This window comes from Bufo bufo, chromosome 7, assembly GCF_905171765.1.
Source record: "Bufo bufo chromosome 7, aBufBuf1.1, whole genome shotgun sequence".
Taxonomy (NCBI): domain Eukaryota; kingdom Metazoa; phylum Chordata; class Amphibia; order Anura; family Bufonidae; genus Bufo; species Bufo bufo.
In genome coordinates, this window is record NC_053395.1 from 227,860,324 (window position 1) to 227,881,969 (window position 21,646).

At 42.9% G+C, this 21,646-nt stretch overlaps 1 protein-coding gene across 1 annotated transcript in view; it reads right to left on the reverse strand.

Annotated features, from left to right (window-relative positions):
• The window catches only part of CNTNAP5 (contactin associated protein family member 5), a 354,415-nt gene that overhangs the window by 33,713 nt on the left and 299,056 nt on the right, over window positions 1-21,646 (reverse strand). Inside the window, exons 14-18 of the mRNA XM_040439843.1 lie at window positions 19,674-19,801; window positions 19,423-19,593; window positions 11,890-12,108; window positions 11,489-11,728; window positions 9,591-9,815 (exon numbers count right to left, since the gene is read on the reverse strand). Coding sequence (XP_040295777.1) covers window positions 9,591-9,815; window positions 11,489-11,728; window positions 11,890-12,108; window positions 19,423-19,593; window positions 19,674-19,801 — 983 coding nt within the window. The remainder of the gene's footprint in view (window positions 1-9,590; window positions 9,816-11,488; window positions 11,729-11,889; window positions 12,109-19,422; window positions 19,594-19,673; window positions 19,802-21,646) is intronic.

A 21,646-nucleotide genomic window follows, 5' to 3' on the forward strand; every position in this document is an offset into this window, starting at 1 on the left:
TTGTACAGGGTACCATTTATTGTAATGGTTATTATTTTTTGTAACATTAAAAAACATTTGCATAAAAGAAAAGCAGGAAAATAAAAGTTCCATTCTTCTTAAAGGGGTTATGCAATTTCTCAAACCCCCCCCCCCCCCCCACATGTGCCGGGCCCCTCACCGGTAATATACTTACCCCGCTCCCCGCTCCCGTCACTGCTCCTGGTCCCCACACCATCGCTGCTGCTTCTCCCTGCACAAGGATGAAAACATCTGATGTCGGGGGGAGCAGCAAATGGCAGGCGGGGACGAGCCACGCTAGCATCACGGGTGACGCTAAGGAGTCTTGTCCCCGTCCCCACCTGCCATTGGCTGCTCCTCCCCGACACCAGATGTTTTCATCCGTGTGCAGGGAGAAGCAGCAGCGATGGTGCGGGGACCAGGAGCGGCGATGGGAGCGGGGTAAGTATATTGCCAGTGAGGGGCCCGGTACATGTGGAGGGGGTTTGAGTAATTGGATAGCCCCTTTAACTTTTGTTTAATAAAACATCATAGGTTTATACTGGGAATCAAGCCCCTAACCTTCTGTAGAGCAAGTAGCAGTCTCAGCCACTACTGTATAGAATGATGTTATGCTAGGGTCTTCTGTGTCTACCAACGGAAAAACGGAACAGAAACGGAAACACAACGGAAACAAAAAACGGAACAACGGATCCGTGAAAACGGACCGCAAAACACTGAAAAAGCCACGTGGTCGTGTGCAATAGGCCTAAAGAGGTTCCCGGAATAAAGCCTGAGGAACATGGACATGCGGCAGCTAGCACAGAGGACTGGAGCAGGGGGAAGCAGGTAAGTATGAATCTTCTCTTCAAGAAGGCAAGCTGCAGGCATAAGATAAAAAGTAACTATTCCCGAAGAACCCCTTTAAAGCATAGAAAATCCTATCTTTGTAACATGGGAGGTCTATAGTATATTGGTAATTCTTCTGCCTCCCATACAGAAGGTCTGGGGTACTACAGGTTGGAAGACAGGCCCTACCCCAACCAATATGGAGTTAGAGACACTTCTTCATTAATATTCATTGCACTGAAGTTATTATTAATGAAGCTGCCAATGTCAAAGACCAAGATGACTGGCCCCGGCTCTCCAGCTCCTCTGCTGGCGGCCTTGCATGGGACTTCCACCTATCCTGATAAGGAAGAGTCTGTAGACCTGGTTCAGAGTATTCCAACCACCCACTAAGCAGGTGAACAATGGCAAAGCTGGGTGTCCTGGGGCACTGCAGTGCTGTGGCTCCTTCCTTCACAGGATCGATGAAGGTCCCAGACGTCAGGCCCTCTTTCAATCGTAAAGTTATATGATATGCCATGGCATTATGAGATGGGAATATCCCTTTAATGGGCTCCCATCATTCAATCCCCGAGTACAGACAATTTCACACGCACGGACACTGTTTGCCAGCACATGGAGGCCCTATGGGTCTGTAGGCATTCCATGGGAAGAATTCTTCCAGCATATGAGTCTGAAGATAATTTTTCTGATACATGTTTACAGATTTCTTAAAAAATAAAATTGCGGCATGTCCCATGAAATGTCCAATTACCGTGGAATTGCCTCAGGGTCTATGTGTGTCACCGCACAGGTGTCTACGAACAGTCAAGACTTGTTACTGGTCAGTATCTGATGCCACCACAGTGACGTTCTGCATGGGATCAGATCCCAATGTCCAAGAAGAGACTCACTTCATCACCCGACAACTTCCCCTCCCCTCAGGATATTACATTTGAAATTATATATATTGGTGCCTGGCGACTTCCATTAATGAGCTCATGATATTCTGTGATTCTACAGGCGGCTGGGGATGGAGTTGGGGCCTCTCCATGGACATAATCAACACCTGAACTCCACACTTTACGCCTCCATCCAGATGGGGAATATTTAGCTCCTGTTCCTAGTAGCAGATTTGCAGTCTGTGTACACAACTGTGGACTATGTTGGTGCCATAAGAGCAGTGAGAAGAACAAGGGTCAAATTTCTAACCTCAGGCGATATAATCAGATGCAGCACAAGAGTAAACCCTATACTGAATAGCAATAGAAGTATCCAAATAAACTAATATTGGAACAGTCACAATTGGACTCAGGGAAGCAGGGAGGACTTTTCCTGTGACTCAAACATCTGAGTCCTGACACCGGGAGATGAAAGTTTTACACTGCAAGAAGCTAATTATAGTGTATTTTCTGTGCTGCAGTGTGAATTGGATTGTTGTATTAGTAGAGACTGTACTAGAAGAAAAAATCATTCTAGGTTGGCTATGTAATAGTATATCGTGAGGTCAGTATAAAAGGCACAACACAACTAGTATATAAAGCATAATATGGCCAGTATACAACGCATAACATTGCTAGCATACAAAGCATAGCGTGGCCAATATACAAAATGTAGCCAGTATGCAAAGCATAAAATGGCTTGTATGCAAAGTATAACAATGCTAGTATACAAAGTATAGCAATGCTAGAATACAAAGTATAACAATGCTAGAATACAAAGTATAACAATGCTAGTATACAAAGTATAGCAATGCTAGAATACAAAGTATAACAATGCTAGAATACAAAGTATAACAATGCTAGTATACAAAGTATAACAATGCTAGTATACAAAGTATAACAATGCTAGTATACAAAGTATAACAATGCTAGTATACAAAGTATAGCAATGCTAGAATACAAAGTATAACAATGCTAGAATACAAAGTATAACAATGCTAGTATACAAAGTATAACAATGCTAGTATACAAAGTATAGCAATGCTAGAATACAAAGTATAACAATGCTAGTATACAAAGTATAACAATGCTAGTATACAAAGCATAAAATGGCTGGTATACAAAGCATAACAATGCTAGTATACAAAGTATAACAATGCTAGTATACAAAGTATAACAATTCTAGTATACAAAGTATAACAATTCTAGTATACAAAGTATAACAATGCTAGTATACAAAGCATAAAATGGCTGGTATACAAAGCATAACAATGCTAGTATACAAAGTATAACAATGATAGTATACAAAGCATAAAATGGCTGGTATACAAAGCATAACAATGCTAGTATACAAAGTATAACAATGCTAGTATACAAAGTATAACAATTCTAGTATACAAAGTATAACAATGCTAGTATACAAAGTATAACAATGCTAGTATACAAAGTATAACAATGCTAGTATACAAAGTATAACAATGCTAGAATACAAAGTATAACAATGCTAGTATACAAAGTATAACAATGCTAGTATACAAAGTATAACAATGCTAGTATACAAAGTATAACAATGCTAGTATACAAAGTATAACAATGCTAGTATGCAAAGCATAAAATGGCTGGTATACAAAGCATAACAATGCTAGTATACAAAGTATAACAATGCTAGTATACAAAGTATAACAATGCTAGAATACAAAGTATAACAATTCTAGTATACAAAGTATAACAATGCTAGTATACAAAGTATAACAATGCTAGTATGCAAAGCATATCATGGCTACTATACAAGCATAGCGTGGCCAGTATGCAAAGCATGTCCATCCCATTCCACTCACAATCTCTGCGGGACTTGTATCAGTGGCCGTTGGTCTTTTCTTAGGGGTTTGTGGTGGGGGAGGATGTACACAGGAATTCCCTTCACTAAGGGTCCATTCACACAATTTTGCGGAACGGGTGCGGACCCATTCATTTTCTATGGGGACGGAATGGATGCGGACAGCACACAGTGTGCTGTCAGCATCCGCATTTGCGGAGCGCGGCCCCGATCTTCAGGTCCGCAGCTCCGCAAAAGATAGAACATGTCCTATTCTTGTCCGCAGCTTGCCGACAAGAATAGGTATTTCTATAGGGGGTGCCGGGCGGGTGTGTTGCGGATCCGCAATTTGCGGGTCCGCAACACACCACGGAGGTGTGAATGGAGCCTTAGGGTCCATTCACACATCCGCAAAATGGGTACGCATCCGTTCCGCAATTTTGCGGAACAGGTGCGGACCCATTCATTTTCAAAGGGGCCGGAATGTGCTGTCCACATCCGCACTTTGGTTCTGCAAAAAAATAGAACATGTCCTAGGCATTTTCTATGAGAGTGCCGGCGATGTGTGGTCCGCAAAATGTGGAACGCACATTGCCGGTGTCCGTGTTTTGCGGATGCGCAAAACACATACCGACGTGTGAACCCTAATGACCCTAATAGATGGTGAACTCTTAGAGGCGACCCCCCTGGTTGAGGGGCTCTGCCACCGATCGGGGATCTTCTTACTCAGGGGATGATTTTCTCATTTTAGCTTCGGCACAGAATCGTCTTGTTTTTCTTTTCTTTTATTCTCTTTAGAAGCCGATAAACCGCGAAGAGGCAAGAATTCTGTGACGCAGCATCGCACCCGGCGAAAGAGCTTACAGGGAGAAATTCACAAGGAAAAAGGCTATTTTTACATTTTTCTTAAAAGAAAAAACAGAGAGCGAGAAGGAGACGGCCGAGATTTGACAAGATGGAAATTCAACCAAGGAAGGGTGAAAATTCAATTACCATCCTGCTTCTCTGAGACGCCCCCATGTGCCCCACACATCAGCAGCAGTCACACTCCGCAACCGAACAGGAGCAAACACTTTACATAGAATATAAACAAATGGTTACATACTATACTCCAGTTACACCCAAAGCTGCACCCGAATTCTGTGCTTGCCACTTGGTATCCAACTGCACTGATGCTTTGCACTTCTATTCAGTGTACCGTACTGAAGTGTACAGACAGGGAATACACTACATCTCCCACAGAACGCATGCAGTGGGCGCCCATGGTGAGGTGTCAGTGACCATGGACACTGTGCAGACACCCCCATAATGCAGACAGGAAGAACAAAGATGGTGCCAGTCTTAACCTTAGAGGACGAAGGGCAGATGACAAATAGGGGTAAGGGCTGAACTCAAAAGAACACCAATGATACATTGTAAAAAAAGCATAAAGAAAATAATAATTATAATGTGCCAGTGTTTTCCCTAGAGACTAAATCTAACTCCCCCCAATTGCTGTCGTTTTCTGGTTTTCCGCCTCTTGTCGCTCAGATATTAATGGCGCCAGAGATTACACGCAGCTGTGATTTTCTCTCCAAAATAGATTGGAAGCAAAGTCGCAATCTGCCGCATTTGTTCCCCGCTCTGCGGATACAATGAATGTAAATTGCTGGCACATTCTGTTTACCCTCGTGCTGTGTGCAGTGTATCGGTATAAAAGGGGGAGGGGCCGGGGCTAAATCACAATTGTTACATTGTAACAAAGTCCCGACATTCAGCAGAGATGTTACTTTGTGTAATAACTTCTATTCTTGGTGCAGGATATTCACATTGGGTGAGGGGCATTAAAGGGCTATCCCCTTATAGAATGGGTCCCAGTCACTGGGGCCCCCACATGTCTGAGACTACGGGGTTCCCAAATGAATTACATGTACAGAAACAGACAGCAACAAAATTACAGCCAGAACCGCGGTGATCAGGAGACGTCCTAGCCCTTTAAGGCGTCACAAAGTACGGGTTTTCTCACACAGTGACCCGGCCTCTCTGTTCATTCTTGTGCCATTTTTTTCCCTACAGAAACAGTGAGAAGCAGCACAGAGTATTTCAGTAGCAAAGTGCTGATCTTGTGAGGGTTCACAAACTAAGGGCTCGTTCACACGACCGTGCTGTGAATCACAAATTGCGGTCCGCAATGCACGGGCACCTTCTGTGGCCCAGCCGCATGGGGATGGTGGACCCATTCACTTTAATGGGTCCGCGACCCCTCCGTTCCGCAAAAAGATAAAGCATGTTCTATCTCTTTGCGGTGCGGAGGTACGGAATGGAACCCTCCGTGGTGCTTCTGTAGTGTTCCGTTCCGTGCATGCGCTCCGCACCGTTCCGCGTCACAGGTTTAGGCCTCATGTACGCGACCGTTGTGTGTTTTGTGGTCCGTAAATTGTGGATCCGCAAAATATGGATGGTGTCCGTGTGCGTTACGCAATTTGCGCAACGGCATGGACAGCCATTGATATAACTGCCTATTCTTGTCCGCAAAACGGACAAGAATAGGACAGGTTATATTTTTTTTTGCGGACTACGGAACAGAGCAACGGATGCGGAAAGCACACAGAGCGCTGTCCGCATCTTTTGCGGCCCCATTGAATTGAATGGGTCCGCATCCAAGCCGCAAAAACTGCGGCTCGGATGCGGACCAAAACAACGGTCGTGTGCAGGAGGCCTTAGGCCTCCTGCACACAAACGTAATTTTTTTTCGTTTCCGTTTTTTGTGTTCCGTATACGGTCCGTATACGGAACCATTCATTTCAATGGGTCCGCAAAAAACCGGAATGTACTCCGTATGCATTCCGTTTCCGTATTTCCGTTCCATTCAAAGATAGTAAATGTCCCATTATTGCCCGCAAATCACGTTCTGTGGCTCCATTCAAGTCAATGGCTGTAAAAAAAAACATAACGGATACGGAATGCATTCGTATGTCTTCCGTATCCGTTCCGTTTTTGCAGAACCATCTATTGCAAATGTTATGCCCAGCCCAATTTTTCTATGTAATTACTGTATACTGTATATGCCATGCTTCCGTTTCCGTTTGCGATTCGCAAAAAACGGAAACCAAATGGAAAAACGGAATGGCAAAACGGAACGGAAGCCGAACCACTACTGAAACAAAAAACTTAAAAGCAGATCCGTTTAAAACGGACCGCAAAACACTGAAAAAGCCATACGGTCGTGTGCAGGAGGCCTTGTGTAGAGGAAGGAGCAAAATGCCAGCAGCACAGAGTATTTCAGGAGAACAATGCATTGTTCTTATCGGAAATCACAGGCTGTGAGCTACATATTGAAAAGATGCAAGGCTCCCAAGCAGCACAGAGTATTTCAGGAGAGGGGTGTGTTGATCTTGTGGGAGGTCATACACTTTGAGTTGCACAGTAGAAGAAACAGAGTTCCCAGCAGCACAAAGTATTTCAGTGGTGAAGCCTGCCGATCCTGTGGCAAGTCATGGGAATGGACGGTGTGCAATACTTCATCTCTCCTGTGGAGTATGGAAAGCATATCATTTTTGGATACTCCACTTTTTGGTGCCTTTTTGTGGCCAGCTTGCTTTTAGAAGAGCCTTACAGTATAAAAGACCAGAGTGTCCGATTTTAGTGCCGCTATAGGGGATGCAGAGAAAGACGCTGCGCCTCCGGCCTTTGCTATTTTAGCTGTAATGTGGCGCATGAAATTCAAAGAAAGCAGTGGAAATTAAAAAGTGCCGCCATCCGAACAGCTGGGGAGGAAACCTGTTTCTTAATTAGCGTTTTCCCCCAGGGGAGTTGAATTTCTTCCACTTGCTGGCTGGAGCGGCAGCTGCTGAGAATAAAGAGCAGATCTGCAGCTCGGCCGACGCGTTTTAAATCTGACTCTAAAATTGCGTAAATTGTCACAAAAAAACAAACAAATGACACAAAAGGTTTGTTTACAAAATTACAAGCGCAGCCCCCGCTGATGCCTGATAGGATTATCGGCTTCTCAGATAACACGGCCCCTCAGGCAGCTGAAAGCCACCACGACTATATACTGCTGCAGCACCAGATATGACCAGCGGTGGCGCTCAACTTAAAGGGAACTTGTCACACATGTTTAAATACTCCTCTATCCCCATTCTGAACACATGCATCCCTGGCCGAGCCCACCATACATATGTATAGAAGGTCAGGAGAGAGCTCAGCCTACATCATGTGAGTGGCGGCTTACTGATCCCCTCCTCTCCTCTGTCTGGCTGCGGCGGACATTCTCACACTGAGGTAAGAATGTCCGCATGACCCCCACATGTATGGCAGCAAATGGAAGCCGCTATCGGGAAGAAATGATTTACAATTCAATCAAAACCTGACATTTTTAAGGCAAAAGCATTTTAATATTGCTCTTTGATGCACAAATCTGATGAAATGAAACTTAAAATAAACATCTGAAAATTAAACAAATTGAATTACTTTAAATGTTATTTTAAGATTTAAAATGAATATAATGATATTTTGTTTCTCAGCACAAGACAGACAAAGCGTCTCACTTTAGAAAATGGCATTTTAATCAATTGAAAAACATGTTTTTCTTTATTTTTTAAACTGAGAAATAACAGTAAGGTCTCACATGTACTGTATATACTGAATGTATGAGCAGAATATCATAGCTGCATTCACCTCTCTCTAGGATCCAGAGCTGGAATTTCTCAGCTCAGCAATTCCTCCCTCCTCAATGGCTTTGAGTTCTAGTAAGAATCGTCTTTACAACAGTGAGGATAAGTAATGTATGTGCACAGTGACTGCACCAGCAGAATAGTGAGTGCAGCTCTGGAGTATAATACAGGATGTAACTCAGGATCAGTACAGGATAAGTAATGTATGTACACAGTGACTGCACCAGCAGAATAGTGAGTGCTGCTCTGGAGTATAATACAAGATGTAACTCAGGATCAGTACAGGATAAGTAATGTATGTGCACAGTGACTGCACCAGCAGAATAGTGAGTGCAGCTCTGGAGTATAATACAGGATGTAACTCAGGATCAGTACAGGGCGAATAATGCAATGTATGTACACAGTGACTGCACCAGCAGAATAGTGAGTGCAGCTCTGGAGTATAATACAGGATGTAAATTAGGATCAGTACAGGATAAGTAATGTATGTACACAGTGACTCCACCAGCAGAATAGTGAGTGCAGCTCTGGAGTATAATACAGGATGTAACTTGGGGTCAGTACAGGATAAGTAATGTATGTACACAGTGACTGCACCAGCAGAATAGTGAGCGCAGCTCTGGAATATAATACAGGATGTAACTCAGGATCAGTACAGGAGAAGTAATGTATGTACACATTGACTGCACCAGCAGAATAGTGAGTACAGCTCTGGAGTATAATACAGGATGAAACTCAGGATCAGTGCAGGATAAGTAATGTATGTACACAGTGACTGCACCAGCAGAATAGTGAGTGCAGCTGTGGAGTATAATACAGGATGTAACTCAGGATCAGTACAGGATAAGTAATGTATGTACACAGTGACTGCACCAGCAGAATAGTGAGTGCAGCTGTGGAGTATAATACAGGATGTAACTCAGGATCAGTACAGGATAAGTAATGTAATGTAATGTAATGTACACAGTGACTGCACCAGCAGAATAGTGAGTGCAGCTCTGGAGTATAATACAGGATATAACTCAGGATCAGTACAGGATAAGTAATGTATGTACACAGTGACTGCACCAGCAGAATAGTGAGTGCAGCTCTGAAGTATAATACAGGATGGAACTCAGGATCAGTACAGGATAAGTAATGTATGTACACAGTGACTCCACCAGCAGATTAGTGAGTTCAGCTCTGGAGTATAATAATACAGGATGTAACTCAGGATCAGTACAGGATAAGTAATGTATGTACACAGTGATTGCTCCAGCACAATAGTGAGTGCAGCTCTGGAGTATAATACAGGATGTAATGCAGGATCAGTACAGGATAAGTGATGTAATGTATTTAATAAGTGGCATTACATAAAGGCTTTGTACTCACCATTTCTGCAGAGCATTACAGCCAGGTAATCCTGATATACTGAGGTCACGTAGAGCAGTAAGCTTGGTGCTTGTGCTGTCAGAAAGCTGAAAGCAATGTTTTCCCTTGATATCACGGTATCCGCATATATGGCTGAAGCGGACGCGCTGGTATTCCTGGACACTGGATACGGTTCCTGGAAAATATATGTGACCGAGGTTCCAGCTTCAAACATTGCAGAGACTTCTAGAAATGCAACAGAAAGAAAAAAACTCAGTCTAATAAAACAAACAGAACTTGTATATGGACCACGGGGCAGAGACTTCCAACCAGGGCCATCTATAGGGGCTGTACATGCGTTATACTCCAGTCATGTGAACATTATAAAACCTTCAATTGTGACTGCAGTCAGATATATGGCGGTAATACAAGAAGACAGATTCAGCATTACAGAACCTGGTACTGGGTTGTCACCAGCTGGGCGGACTGGATCACACAATCCATTGTTAAAGGGAATGTTTAGGATTGGGAAAAAAAGGGGCCGAGAGCAGAAATTGGTATAAAATATGTCATTGTATCTTTTATGTGAACGCTGCAGCCAATTTCTTGCCTCATTGTTCCCGGGCCATACATGCCATCCTTACTATGAAGGCCAGTGATTGGCTGCAGCGATCTCATGTACCTGACATTATCTCTGCATATTCGGAAGGGACTAGAGCAGTGGGGAACGGATCAGCAATCTCAGACAACCCCTTTAAGTGGCCATGTGGAGCCCTTTATCTTATGTAGGGGTTCCATAGCAGTAAGCCATTATCAGGACGCCATGTACAGTAACGACTTCCGTACAGAGGGTCTCTGGTGCGAGGTAAATGAAGCTTAATCACTTTATTAAGACACAGTTCTCCATCTTTCTAAGATAATTTGTCTTTCAACTTCTCACCATTTTGAAGACATTTCTTTGCTGTCAGTAGGGATGAGCGAACCTGAATTGCAAAGTTCTGGTTCGTACTGAGAAAAGTGAGTTTGGGTACCTGGACTTAACTGAAGTCTGGGTTCGGGTGATTTTATTATTTTCCGTTAGACCATGGTTATATTGTAAAATAATAGCATTCTTAAGACAGAATGCAAAACAATATGACCATTTAGGGGTTAAAAAAACAAAATAAAAACTCACCTCACCCACTTGATGGCGCTGCAGCAGTCTCTTCTATCTTTATTGAACAGGACCTGCCAAAGGACCTGCGATGTGTGCAATGATGTCACCACGTGGTGAGTGCAGTGACATCATTGCACACATCGCAGGTCCTTTGGCAGGTCCTGTTCAATGAAGATAGAAGAGACTGCTGCAGCAGTGGGTGAGTGGGTGAGGTGTTTGTTTGTTTTTTGTTAACCCCTAAATGGCCATATTCTTTTGCATTCTGTCTTAAGAATGCTATTATTTTCCGATATAACCATAACGGAAAATAATAAAGTGAAGTTCGGGTCCCCATAGGCTTCAATGGTGTTCGGCTTCAAGTTCGGGTCCCGAGCCCAAACTTAGACCTGAAGTTCAGCCGAACCCAGCGAACTCGAACTTCCGTGGGTTCGCTCATCCCTAGCTGTCAGTGATGAGTCGACTGTTGCTTTACAGACTGCAGACCCCTACAGAGCGAACCTTAGCTCAGAGGTGGATACAATTGTATCTAAACATCCTGGACTCCAGACTGATACATTGTAGAAAACTAGCAGAGAGCTACAGTAGCTGCTATGGTGTCTACCTGGCAGAGCATTGTCCAGTCTGAATTCGGCTCACCAAACGCTACACGTGACCGTCATTTGCAACTATTTTTACGCCACAGAAACTGGCATAGCAGATTTGATAAATGACCCCCAACGTCTATTAGAAAGTTGCAGAACGGGTGTCAGATTCAGTCGCTCACCTTTCCTACAATAAGGTCCTTCATAGGCGGAGCTGGTGCAGTCGCAGGTGTATCCGTTGCGTTTCTCCACGCACCTCCCATTGTTGTTGCATAAGTTTCCGTAGCTGCTACAGTGGCCCGGGCATCCTGGCCTGATCCCCGGGGTCAGCCTGGCCTTTTCCTCGAGGTCCAGGGTTTGTCCATTTAGCTGGAGAGAGCGTATACACCCCACAAAGCCTTTCTGCCTGGATGACGTCCCTCCTGCGGGATACAGAGTCATTTAGAGCATTGCTGTTATTCCAACATTCCCATCATGTACTGGGATTTCTTAGTGTTGTACTGGGATGCCTCTCCCTGCTGCACAGACACGTCCTAGGTCTAACCAGCAGGAAGCAGGTGGCTTAAAGGAGACCCCCACTTACCTACATACAGCTGAGTGCTGAGCTGGACACGGACTCGTCCATCAGGCGGACTCTGCACTAGTTTTCTTGGCTGGTTATCTATGACGAGACTGGTTTCTTTAATATTCCTCTCCGCTCTGACATAATGCCACTGACCGTCATTCAAAGCTGGGACTGATTGCAAAGAGACCTCCAGGGCCCCGCTCCCCACATCGAATGAAAAGGTGACCTGATAGGGAGCTGTAAAGAAGAAGCAATTAATATAATGATCAATATTCACATCTATCTATCGGAACTATCTCATGACATATATTTATAGTAACATTCCCAAAATCTAAAATTATCCAGAAATCTAAGCACAATTCTTCTACCAGAGAGTAATACATAGAGAACATATCTACTGCATGATTGCTCTATAAAATACTGCCCCATATCCGTCCTGTTCACACAAGGTCCCTTTAAGAAGGTGTCTGTTAGTGACAGGCTCTAAAGCAGGCATGCTCAACCTGCGGCCCTCCAGCTGTTGTAAAACTACAACTCCCACAATGCCCTGCTGTAGGCTGGTACTGTAGGCTGTTCGGGCATGCTGGGAGTTTTAGTTTTGCAACAGCTGGAGGGCCGCAGTTTGAGGATGGGATAGAGAGGATAGAGATGGGATTTTCCAAATATACGGTCTCAGTAATTGGATGTTATTATGATCGGCTCTTTGAAATATGAAGGTTTGTGACGTCACTTTTTGGGGTTCTCCGTTTATTTCTCCCAATGCATTAAATGTCTGTGAAACGTAACAAATCAGAAGATTTAGCTGTGAAGCCTTCTCCTTCCTCCTACGCAGAACGAATCAGCAGATAAATCTGCCGCAGCCGACATTATTTGTTAAATTGCGCTCATTATGTTATTATGCCGCTGTGACTTCTGAAAGGTTATTATTCAAATGCCGAAAAATTATTTTTCTTTGTGTTTTTACGGTTTGTGCTTCTTCCGATTTGCGCTGATGTCTCTGCGCTGCAACTGATTTGCCCTTGAAAATGTATGATGCCGTCAATTAAGCAAGAAACAAATGAATTATTAAATCTCGACGTACAGAGAACACATCACATGCAGCTGAAGTCATAGCTGAAATCTCCCAGCATTCCCTGCCTGTTCAGTGCCTCCATTGTGCGAACTGTCAAATTGTCAGCGGACATTGTACAGTCATCAAGTACGAAAAAAAAACAACTCCTCCCTATGTTATAAGAACTAAGTTGCTCAGGGTGTGACTGTTTCAAATGACATCCAGCAGAATTGTGAATACAGCTCTAGAGTACAATATGCAACTATTCTGAGTTGCATAGATTTGACAGTTTGACGACATTTTTTTTTTTTTTTATTAAATGTTACTTTATTAAGTAAATCAGCATATATGTAAATATGGAGGATGCAACCTCCAGGCGGAATCAACAATAAACAAATAACGTCACCGTAGAAATCAAGTCTAGATGCTGGGATAAATGAGTTTCTAGTATGTATTGCCAGCAGAGGTCAGAACAGGTTAGAGGCGGGTTGGATGCTTCAAATAATCATAGGAAGAGAGGGAAACATTCTATTAAAGGCTATATGTGGAAGGGTGGTAAGAATGCATCTTTTAAAGGACTCTGCCTCTAGAGTGATCAGATCTCCAAATTCCTGAATATTTTCCAATCAAGCCGGATTTTTGCAAAGGACTGGAAATTTCTCAATTCCCAAGAGGATATTTCTTCAAATCTATGGATTTGGTCAACTTTTAGAAGCCAAAGCTCTATAGAGGGGATTTCTGAGGATAGCCAGAATCTCGGGATGAGGAATCTAGCCGCACAAATCAAGTGTTTGAAGAGGCTTGGATTAGAGGTCTTATGTTTTAATGGAAACAAGTTTAAAAGCGCTATCTCCGTAGAAGGGAGGAAGTCAGCGCCGCAAACATGGTTGCTATTTTGGAAAACTCCCACCAAGTGTGAAAACTCCCACCAAATGTGTAGGTAGGAGCCTCTGTCTTCTGAGCATCTCCAGCACATGTCATTACCAGAAACCGAGTACAGAGAAACAATATCCGGGGTCTTGTACCATCTGGGGATGATCTTGTACCCATTCTCCTGGAGTCTAACGCATCTCGATGATTTGTGCGGGGAGATTAAAATCATGTCAATTTCTTTACGGGAAAATGTACGTTTCAAGTCTCTCCCCCAGAGACCAATAAAGGATGGTGGTGTAAATGAGGCCGGGGATCTAAGTCTGTTATAGAGCTGTGACATCAGTTTTGGAGGGTCTTGTGAGCTGCTTATCAAACTTTCAAACCAACCCAGCGGTCTCAATAGATCTCCAAAGAAGATATGTTGTGATAAGTATGCCTTAAGGAAATAGAGTGGGTTATTGAGCGTAAGTGAAGGGGAGATTGAAAGGCTTTCCCTCAGCCCACTCAATGACAAAGACACGCTATCTCAAAATAATTCTCTCAAATATATGAGAGAATCTCTGAAGTGTATAGGTAAACTATCAAGGAGAGCTTTGGGAGCTATTTGTAAGACACCACGCACCTGAAGAAGTGGTGTAGGGAAGAGAACCTCGTAATGTCTGGACTGGAGCCATTTCCAGGCAAGTTTGATGACATTTTGATAACATATTGTTACTCATATGAGAGCACAAGCTACACTCTGCAATGCCAGTCTTGATTTCCAGTGCAGGGGCAGGAGAGCCTCCAAAATTATTAACAGGTACAAGCTAAAAAAGTGGCAAAAAGTGGAAAATATCTGTGCTAAACAGGGCTTGCACAAAAATGTTTAGACTTTTTGATGCCGCAGTTCTGGGGCAGAGACATGATGCACTGTCCTGTAAATGTTCATATTCCACAAAATGTCTTCCTTCTTTTTCTGCAGATTCACACTCGGATTCCATTTCTTTTTCTTGAGCGTCTGATATCAGTTCTCACGGTGACTTCTTATCCACGGACTCAGACGGAGCAGATAATTAGAAGCTCTGATAATACATATAATCCACCTCTGTCAGTGCTGAGCCGCGGGACGCCCTGTAGAGCCGCACTCATCTGCATTCTGCCAGGACAGTGCACAACATGAGACAGGGAAAAATCTGCAAATCACATCTTAAAATCAGTAATGACCTCATTGCTTGGGTGATGCTACCCAGCCCCCGCTCTTTTTGGGCAGAGGTGGGGTTAGAAAAGAGCAGGGGCGTGCCCAAGGAAAAGACTAAAAGCCAAATGCAAATAGGGCCCTCTCTGATTCCTTCTCCTTGGCAGAACGGTTTGCATCACCATATCCTGTAGGACAACCTCACCCTACACGATAGCAACTTTTGCACTATACTCAAAGTAGCTGCTTGCTTTCATATGGCAGAACCATCGACGTTATATCCTTAGGTCTTTGCAGAGGTAGTATTTCTCAAAGCAGAAGATATGTTACAATTGTATCCTGTCTAGATAATCTTTTTGGACTAAACAATCTGGACTAAGCTGACTGTGACAGGTGGACTCCCCATTGAAAAGGCAGATTTTTTTATACCATTCCTCCCCTACTGATCACTTTACATAAAATGCTCAATGAGTGCCATATATACAGATGGGAAGCACCAACATCTCTTATTGCTGCATTCTCAGCGATCATCTCTGCAGTCTTTGTCTGGATGCTGTCAGCCCCGGTTACAGGAAATAAATTGCAATAAGAAATATATCAAAAGTATCTTTCCACCTTATTAAAGGCCCAGTGAATATAAAAAGTAAATTGACAAATACAAAAATATGGACAAAAAAATAAAACAAAGAGGACCACCACTAGCACAAACAAGAGCTATAGCCCCGCCCATGAGGATCCAGAATTATATATTCCTTATATAAAAATTAACTTAACAGAAGGAGGGGGCGGCACAATGCAGATATGTATTTTAGTGGCACATTGTGCTATTAACAAGAAGAAAAAAAAAAGTAAGATATGTGAAAAACCTAGTTCACTACAAAATACAGGATAAAGTTAATCTTTATGAAGTGGAATGGTTATATTTAAAGATAAATGAATGGATTTGTTAGAAGCTAAATTCTACCTGAAGTTTTGAAAAAAATCTGATTCTGTAGTTTCTTCATATTCATCTAGGTAGAATTTTTGCATAGAGGAAAGGGGGGGGGGAGGGTGGAGGCATTTACGGCACTTTTGATTCAGGTAGAATCAATTTGTACCCAAATTAATTTTTTTGGGCCGATTCAAAAAATTGGACCAAAACAAATTATTTTTGGCAAACCTCTCCCTGACTGCCACTGTATGTCATGTCGTTAAACATGGCGTGGGTGCCATATCTGCCATGTTTCTGCTGTTTCATGCAGCAGACGCCCAGAGCTAATGCATGCGATCAGCAAAAACACCAATCACAGACATTTAACCGCTCAGATGTTGTGGTAAGTTGTGACCTCTGCATCTGAGGTGGCTTTCTCTTTGGAAGCTGTGCTCCTGGGGCCCGAATGGCTCTCCTGCATGAAGATTGGAGGAGACATTCATTCCTTGTGGTAGCCTCTCTCCCTCTGAAGGATCTAAAGCTACCACAGCCCAAAAAAATGAGCTCTCATACAGCTCCATAGACATAAATATAAAAAGGTTATGGAGGTCCGAATATGGCAGTAAAAAGAATAAAAAAAAGTTTTTTTTCAGTATTAAAAAAAAAAAAAAACTATATCTGGTATTGCTGTAATTGTACTGACCTAGAGAAAGAATTTAGCAGGTCAGTTTTACCACATAGGGAATGCCGTAAAAACAAAACCTGTAAAACTGTGACTGTTTTTTTTTTTTTTTTTTTTTATTCCATCCCATTTGGATTTTTTTTCCAGCTTCCTACTACATTGTATGCAATATTAAATGGTGTCATTAGAAAGTACAACTTGCCCTGCAAAAAACAACTCTTTAATCAAGTAGTATGTGAATGGAAAAATAAAAACGTTACGGCTCTGGAAAGCCAGAGAGGGAAAAAAATAAAAATGCAGAAATCATCCAGCCAGGAAAGGGTTAAAAGATACAAAAGATGCGATCTGTTGGATACATATATTCAGCTTCCTCTATGGCCCCAATCAATATCTATGTTGTTAGTGTTACATTTCAGAAATACAATAGGAATCTTCTCCTAATCTGATTGGGCGGCTCCAGTCATTTAGGAAGGATCCTCGTGCTCGGACTACATTCGGTTTGACTCTTTACATCTGCTCCATGACTGGTTTCCTCCGGGGCAGTATCTGTAGAAGGAACTGTCTGATAAAAGCCCTGAGGCGATGAAAGCATCTGCATGTTCCACACAGAGAAGATGCATTTACGGGTTCTCCAACTTTTTTTATTTATTTTTTTGCTTGCAAGTTTGGCTCTGTAGAAAGTTGTGCAATTAAAGGTCTCGTTTACGACTGTTTATTTTATTTAAAATTTTATGTCCACAAAAATGAAAAAAGCAACCGAATTGGACTTTGATGTGCAATTACCATTATATCAAACCTCATTAGGAGGCGATTAGCTTTCACAAAATGTATCATTTGTTTAATGAGATTTAGGGCCTCGGGGCCCCATTTTATTGCAGCCTATGCTAGAGCTATTATGGTAATGAGCTGCATATCTACCAGATAAAATGCAAAATAAAACAATCAATATTAAAGGCGTCAACTGATCACTCGCTCTGGGGGATCAGGAGCAGAATGCCCAGCCCGTCTACAGAACTGCCTACAATATGGCTGCATTACAGTCCAGTTTAATGGCTTTAGAAATTGGACACATCACTGGGTCCTTGTGAGATGCCAAAAGATAAAAATAATGGGGTGCAGTCATCTGGGAATTTCTAAGATGGCAGGGTCTATGGGTCCAAGGTAAAGCCGTGCAAAAGTTCTTCAGAAGGAACATATGTGCCACAGAAGCAAACCACAATGGGGCTGTCATTGGGCTTTTGGGCATCTGTTGCTTTCACCCCCTGTCATTAGGAGGGAATCGGCCCAAGGGTCTAGAAAAAGCTAGTAGGACCTTCTGTCCTTTATCGCAAAGCCTGGCACAAAAATAGAGGGTCTCCTCTACTGCAAAATTTGTAACAGGACTTCCACGTACCATGTGGCATTACTAATACCAGCATCTTCCAGACTCCACAGATTGGGTGTGACCACTGCCTCTTCACCCCAATAGCTACACTTTTCGTACTGAAAACATTTTCACCTAACAAAAGGCTAATTAAAGGGGTTGTCCAAATTATGAAAAAAAAAAAAATATATATAGCACTGTAAATCTGATGGTCAGCAATATATAACTAAGGCTCCTTTCACATCACCGTTTCTCCTTTCCGTTCTCCGGCTCCGTTGAGGAGCAGGAGAACGGAAAAGATGGATTCTGCAGATAACTGAGACCTAACTGAGCGTAACGGAGCCTCAAGACCCCATAGACTATAATGGGGTCCGTTCGGTGTCCGCTCGAAAATCATATTCTGAACGGACACCGAACGGACCCCATTATAGTCTATGGGGTGTTTAGGCTCCGTTACGCTCAGTTAGGTCTCAGTTATCTACAGAATCCGTCCTTTCCGTTCTCCTGCTTCTCAATGGAGCCGGAGAACGGAAAGGAGAAACGGTGATGTGAGAGGAGCCTACGCTAAGCAAGTTGTTGGCAAAAAAATATCTATTTTCTCATTTTCCTGGTTCTATTCTGGCCCTTTGTTTACCTGCAATAACAACCATCTCTGCCCCTCCCCCCGCTCTGCTAAGGGAGTGAATACAAGTGCTGCACTGAGTGTCATGTCTGCCTGCTGGGATACTCAGCAGTATGTTGTATGTGTAGGACTACAAGTCCCAGCTGTATAATGACACTGCTGATACACACAGGATCTTCCCCCTACCTGTTCTTCTGCAATGCTCTGCAGAACTCTTCTGTCAGCTCCTGTGCCCAGAATTAGTTTCCTCACTGCCTGCAGCTACTCAGTAAAGCCTTCAGCCCTGAGTCTGTGCTGCTGAAAGGGTTAAGAATCCAGGGAGAGAGCAGACGGCAGTGCAGGGGGGCGTTGCCAGTACAGTGACGTCTGTGTACAGACATATATCCCGCTATCTCAGGCTTGTGCAGAAAACCTCATCAGAGCAGGGAGAGAAGCTGACATCACAGGTCATGTGACCCTCAGTGAAATCTGAGAAACCAGCAACTGGAGATAAAGTAAGTGAATTGTAAAGTCTTTACATTTGCCTAGTTAGAAACATACAAAGAACAAAAAAATAACTCAGACAACCCCTTTAAGAGAGCCAGAAGGACTTAGGACAAGGATTCTAGGACACCCCATTGCCTGTATTACTGCAATGCCTGTTTCCAAGGTGTCTAAGGGTGAGTAAAACACTGACATATGAGCCCTCTCAGCATATATGATGACCTAATTCAAAAGGTCCATCCTAGAAACTTGTGATCACAGCAGCTATCAGGTCAATGATGATATCATTGACCTCTTATAAATTATGACATCACTGCTCCCAGGTATTTGCATTTTACTCATGTATTCGATACACTCTCTAAGCACATCCAAACACAACCTTCAGATACTTACAGACTAACTCGATTCTTATTAAATCTTTGACCCCAACGTTTTCCAAGAAGACTCCAGAGGAGCTTGTGGTCTTGAAGAAAAATGAGATATCAATGCTGAAATCTGAATGGAAGGTAGGAAAATAGAGACAAGAGGTCCCGGAAGTGAAAGAGGCTGAATTCCAGAAGCTTCCTGGGAAATGAGAAATAACATAATGTTCACAATGCTGTAACTGCATGGAATATACAGGAAAATAGAGGGTCGATACTCACTGTCACCATAACATCGCAGAGCTCCCACCTTCCAGGCCACTTCAGAGCCCGATCTGTTTGTGTCAGTGATCACAATCTGGGAGACCGGCAGGTGTTCTTTAAAGGTAAGGAATCCTATATCACTTGTCCTGTATGAGAAGAAAATGGGAAGGAGAAGACAAATTGGTTTCCAAGTGGGAGAAAGTTAACTGAAGAAGAAAAAGAAGATACAAAGTGAAAAATAAAGAGGCAATTGATAAAGAGAAGAAGAAGCAGAAAGGGGATGGGAAGTAGCAGAAAACAATTTCGGAAGTGGAAGAGGTAAATGGTGAGATGGGGAAAAGAATGAAGAAGAAGAAGATATTGGGAAGGAGAAGAATTGGAGGATAAGGAGTGAAAGGAGTGAACATTAAAAGCAGGTTGTTAAAGAAGAAGACGGATATTGAAAAGAGGAAGAAAATGAAGGAATAAATGGAAAAAGGAAAGAATCTGTAAAATAAAGAAGGTAAAAGGGGAGGTGAGAATGGGAGAGGGAAAGCAATGTGAAGTAGAAGGGGAAGATTACGAGAAAAGAAAGAAGAGGAAAGAGATGGTGGAGAAAATCAGACGTAGAGAAGAGGAAGGAGGTTGAAGACAGATAAGAAGGAATGGAGAAAAAATTAAGAGGAAGAATAAGAAGGGGGAAAATAAAACGACAAGAACATGAAGAAGGAGGAAAAGGGGAAAATCAAGAAGAGGTATTCAGAAGATGAAGAAGGCGATGGAAAAGAGGAGCAGAAATAGCATCGGTCCTTGCTGCTGGTTTGTGCTATGTATTCACAGAACGGGCTTGAGAAATCCATAAAATAATTAAAGAAAAGGAGAAACATAAAATATGATCAGATGATCGCAGGGCAGTTCATGTGGCCGGGGGTTTGTAAAGACAGAATTCAGATCATAGCATTTTTTTAAGACGTTTTTGGTGAGATTTTATCATGTTATTTTCGACAGGACTGCTAGTAAACTACAAGAATTGTTCACAATAAAGCTCCGGAGAGTTAAGTTGCACATTCGGCTCTGCTACGCGTGTAATTCACACAAACACTGGTAGAACTGCAGTAACGTTGACAGTGGTCCTAAGAGCTTACAGTCTAACAATGTCATCTCCAACATATGAGACATCCAGCAGCCGAACATGTGACTGTCTGATACTGGGAAATGACAGGAGACTTTGAAGCAAAAAATCTACTTCTAAGAAGCTCCAAAATATTCACATCAGAGGAAAAGCACAGCCAGAAAATAGCGGAGACAAGAAGGACAGCCCGGAAGAGGCACCTCCGACGCTCCCACCGCCCCACGTCTCTCCTTATTTTCTTCATTTGTGTCTTTTGTCTGTTCCCAGATGTATTTTTCCATATTTATCACGTGCGGGGCACAAAGATCTTGTGTTAAAAGCAGCTGATACGATGAATAAAACAACACGGGAACTTTAGTTCTGCTCTTCATGGTTTATTCAATGAAATGATCAAGAAACGGAATTAAAGAGTCTTTTACTTTTTTCTTTAAGAAAAGTGAGTGGATATTCCCATACGACGAGCTGTGCATCCAATTTACTGTATTAAAGGGTATTCTCCATGAACAGCTATGGAGATCAGTGCTGGGTGACACCAGGACAACGGCAGGAGATGAGTCTATGAGCCCAACCCTCATAACCGTATAAAAAAGCGCACTGTCCCTTTAATTGCAAATTGAAGGAGATGTTCAAGGTTAGGAAAACATGGCTGCCTTCTTCCAAAAACAGCACCATGCCGTTCCATAAGTTATGTGTGGTATTGCCGTGAAGCCCCATGCGATGGTATACCAGACACAATCTATGGACAGGAAGAAGGCAACCATCTTATTCTAATCCTGGACGACCCCTTTACCCCAGGTCATATCAGTATAAGGACTGATGGGATTAATTTAATAACCCAAGGATAGTCCCGTTACTGTTAGGACATGGAGGACCATCAAGT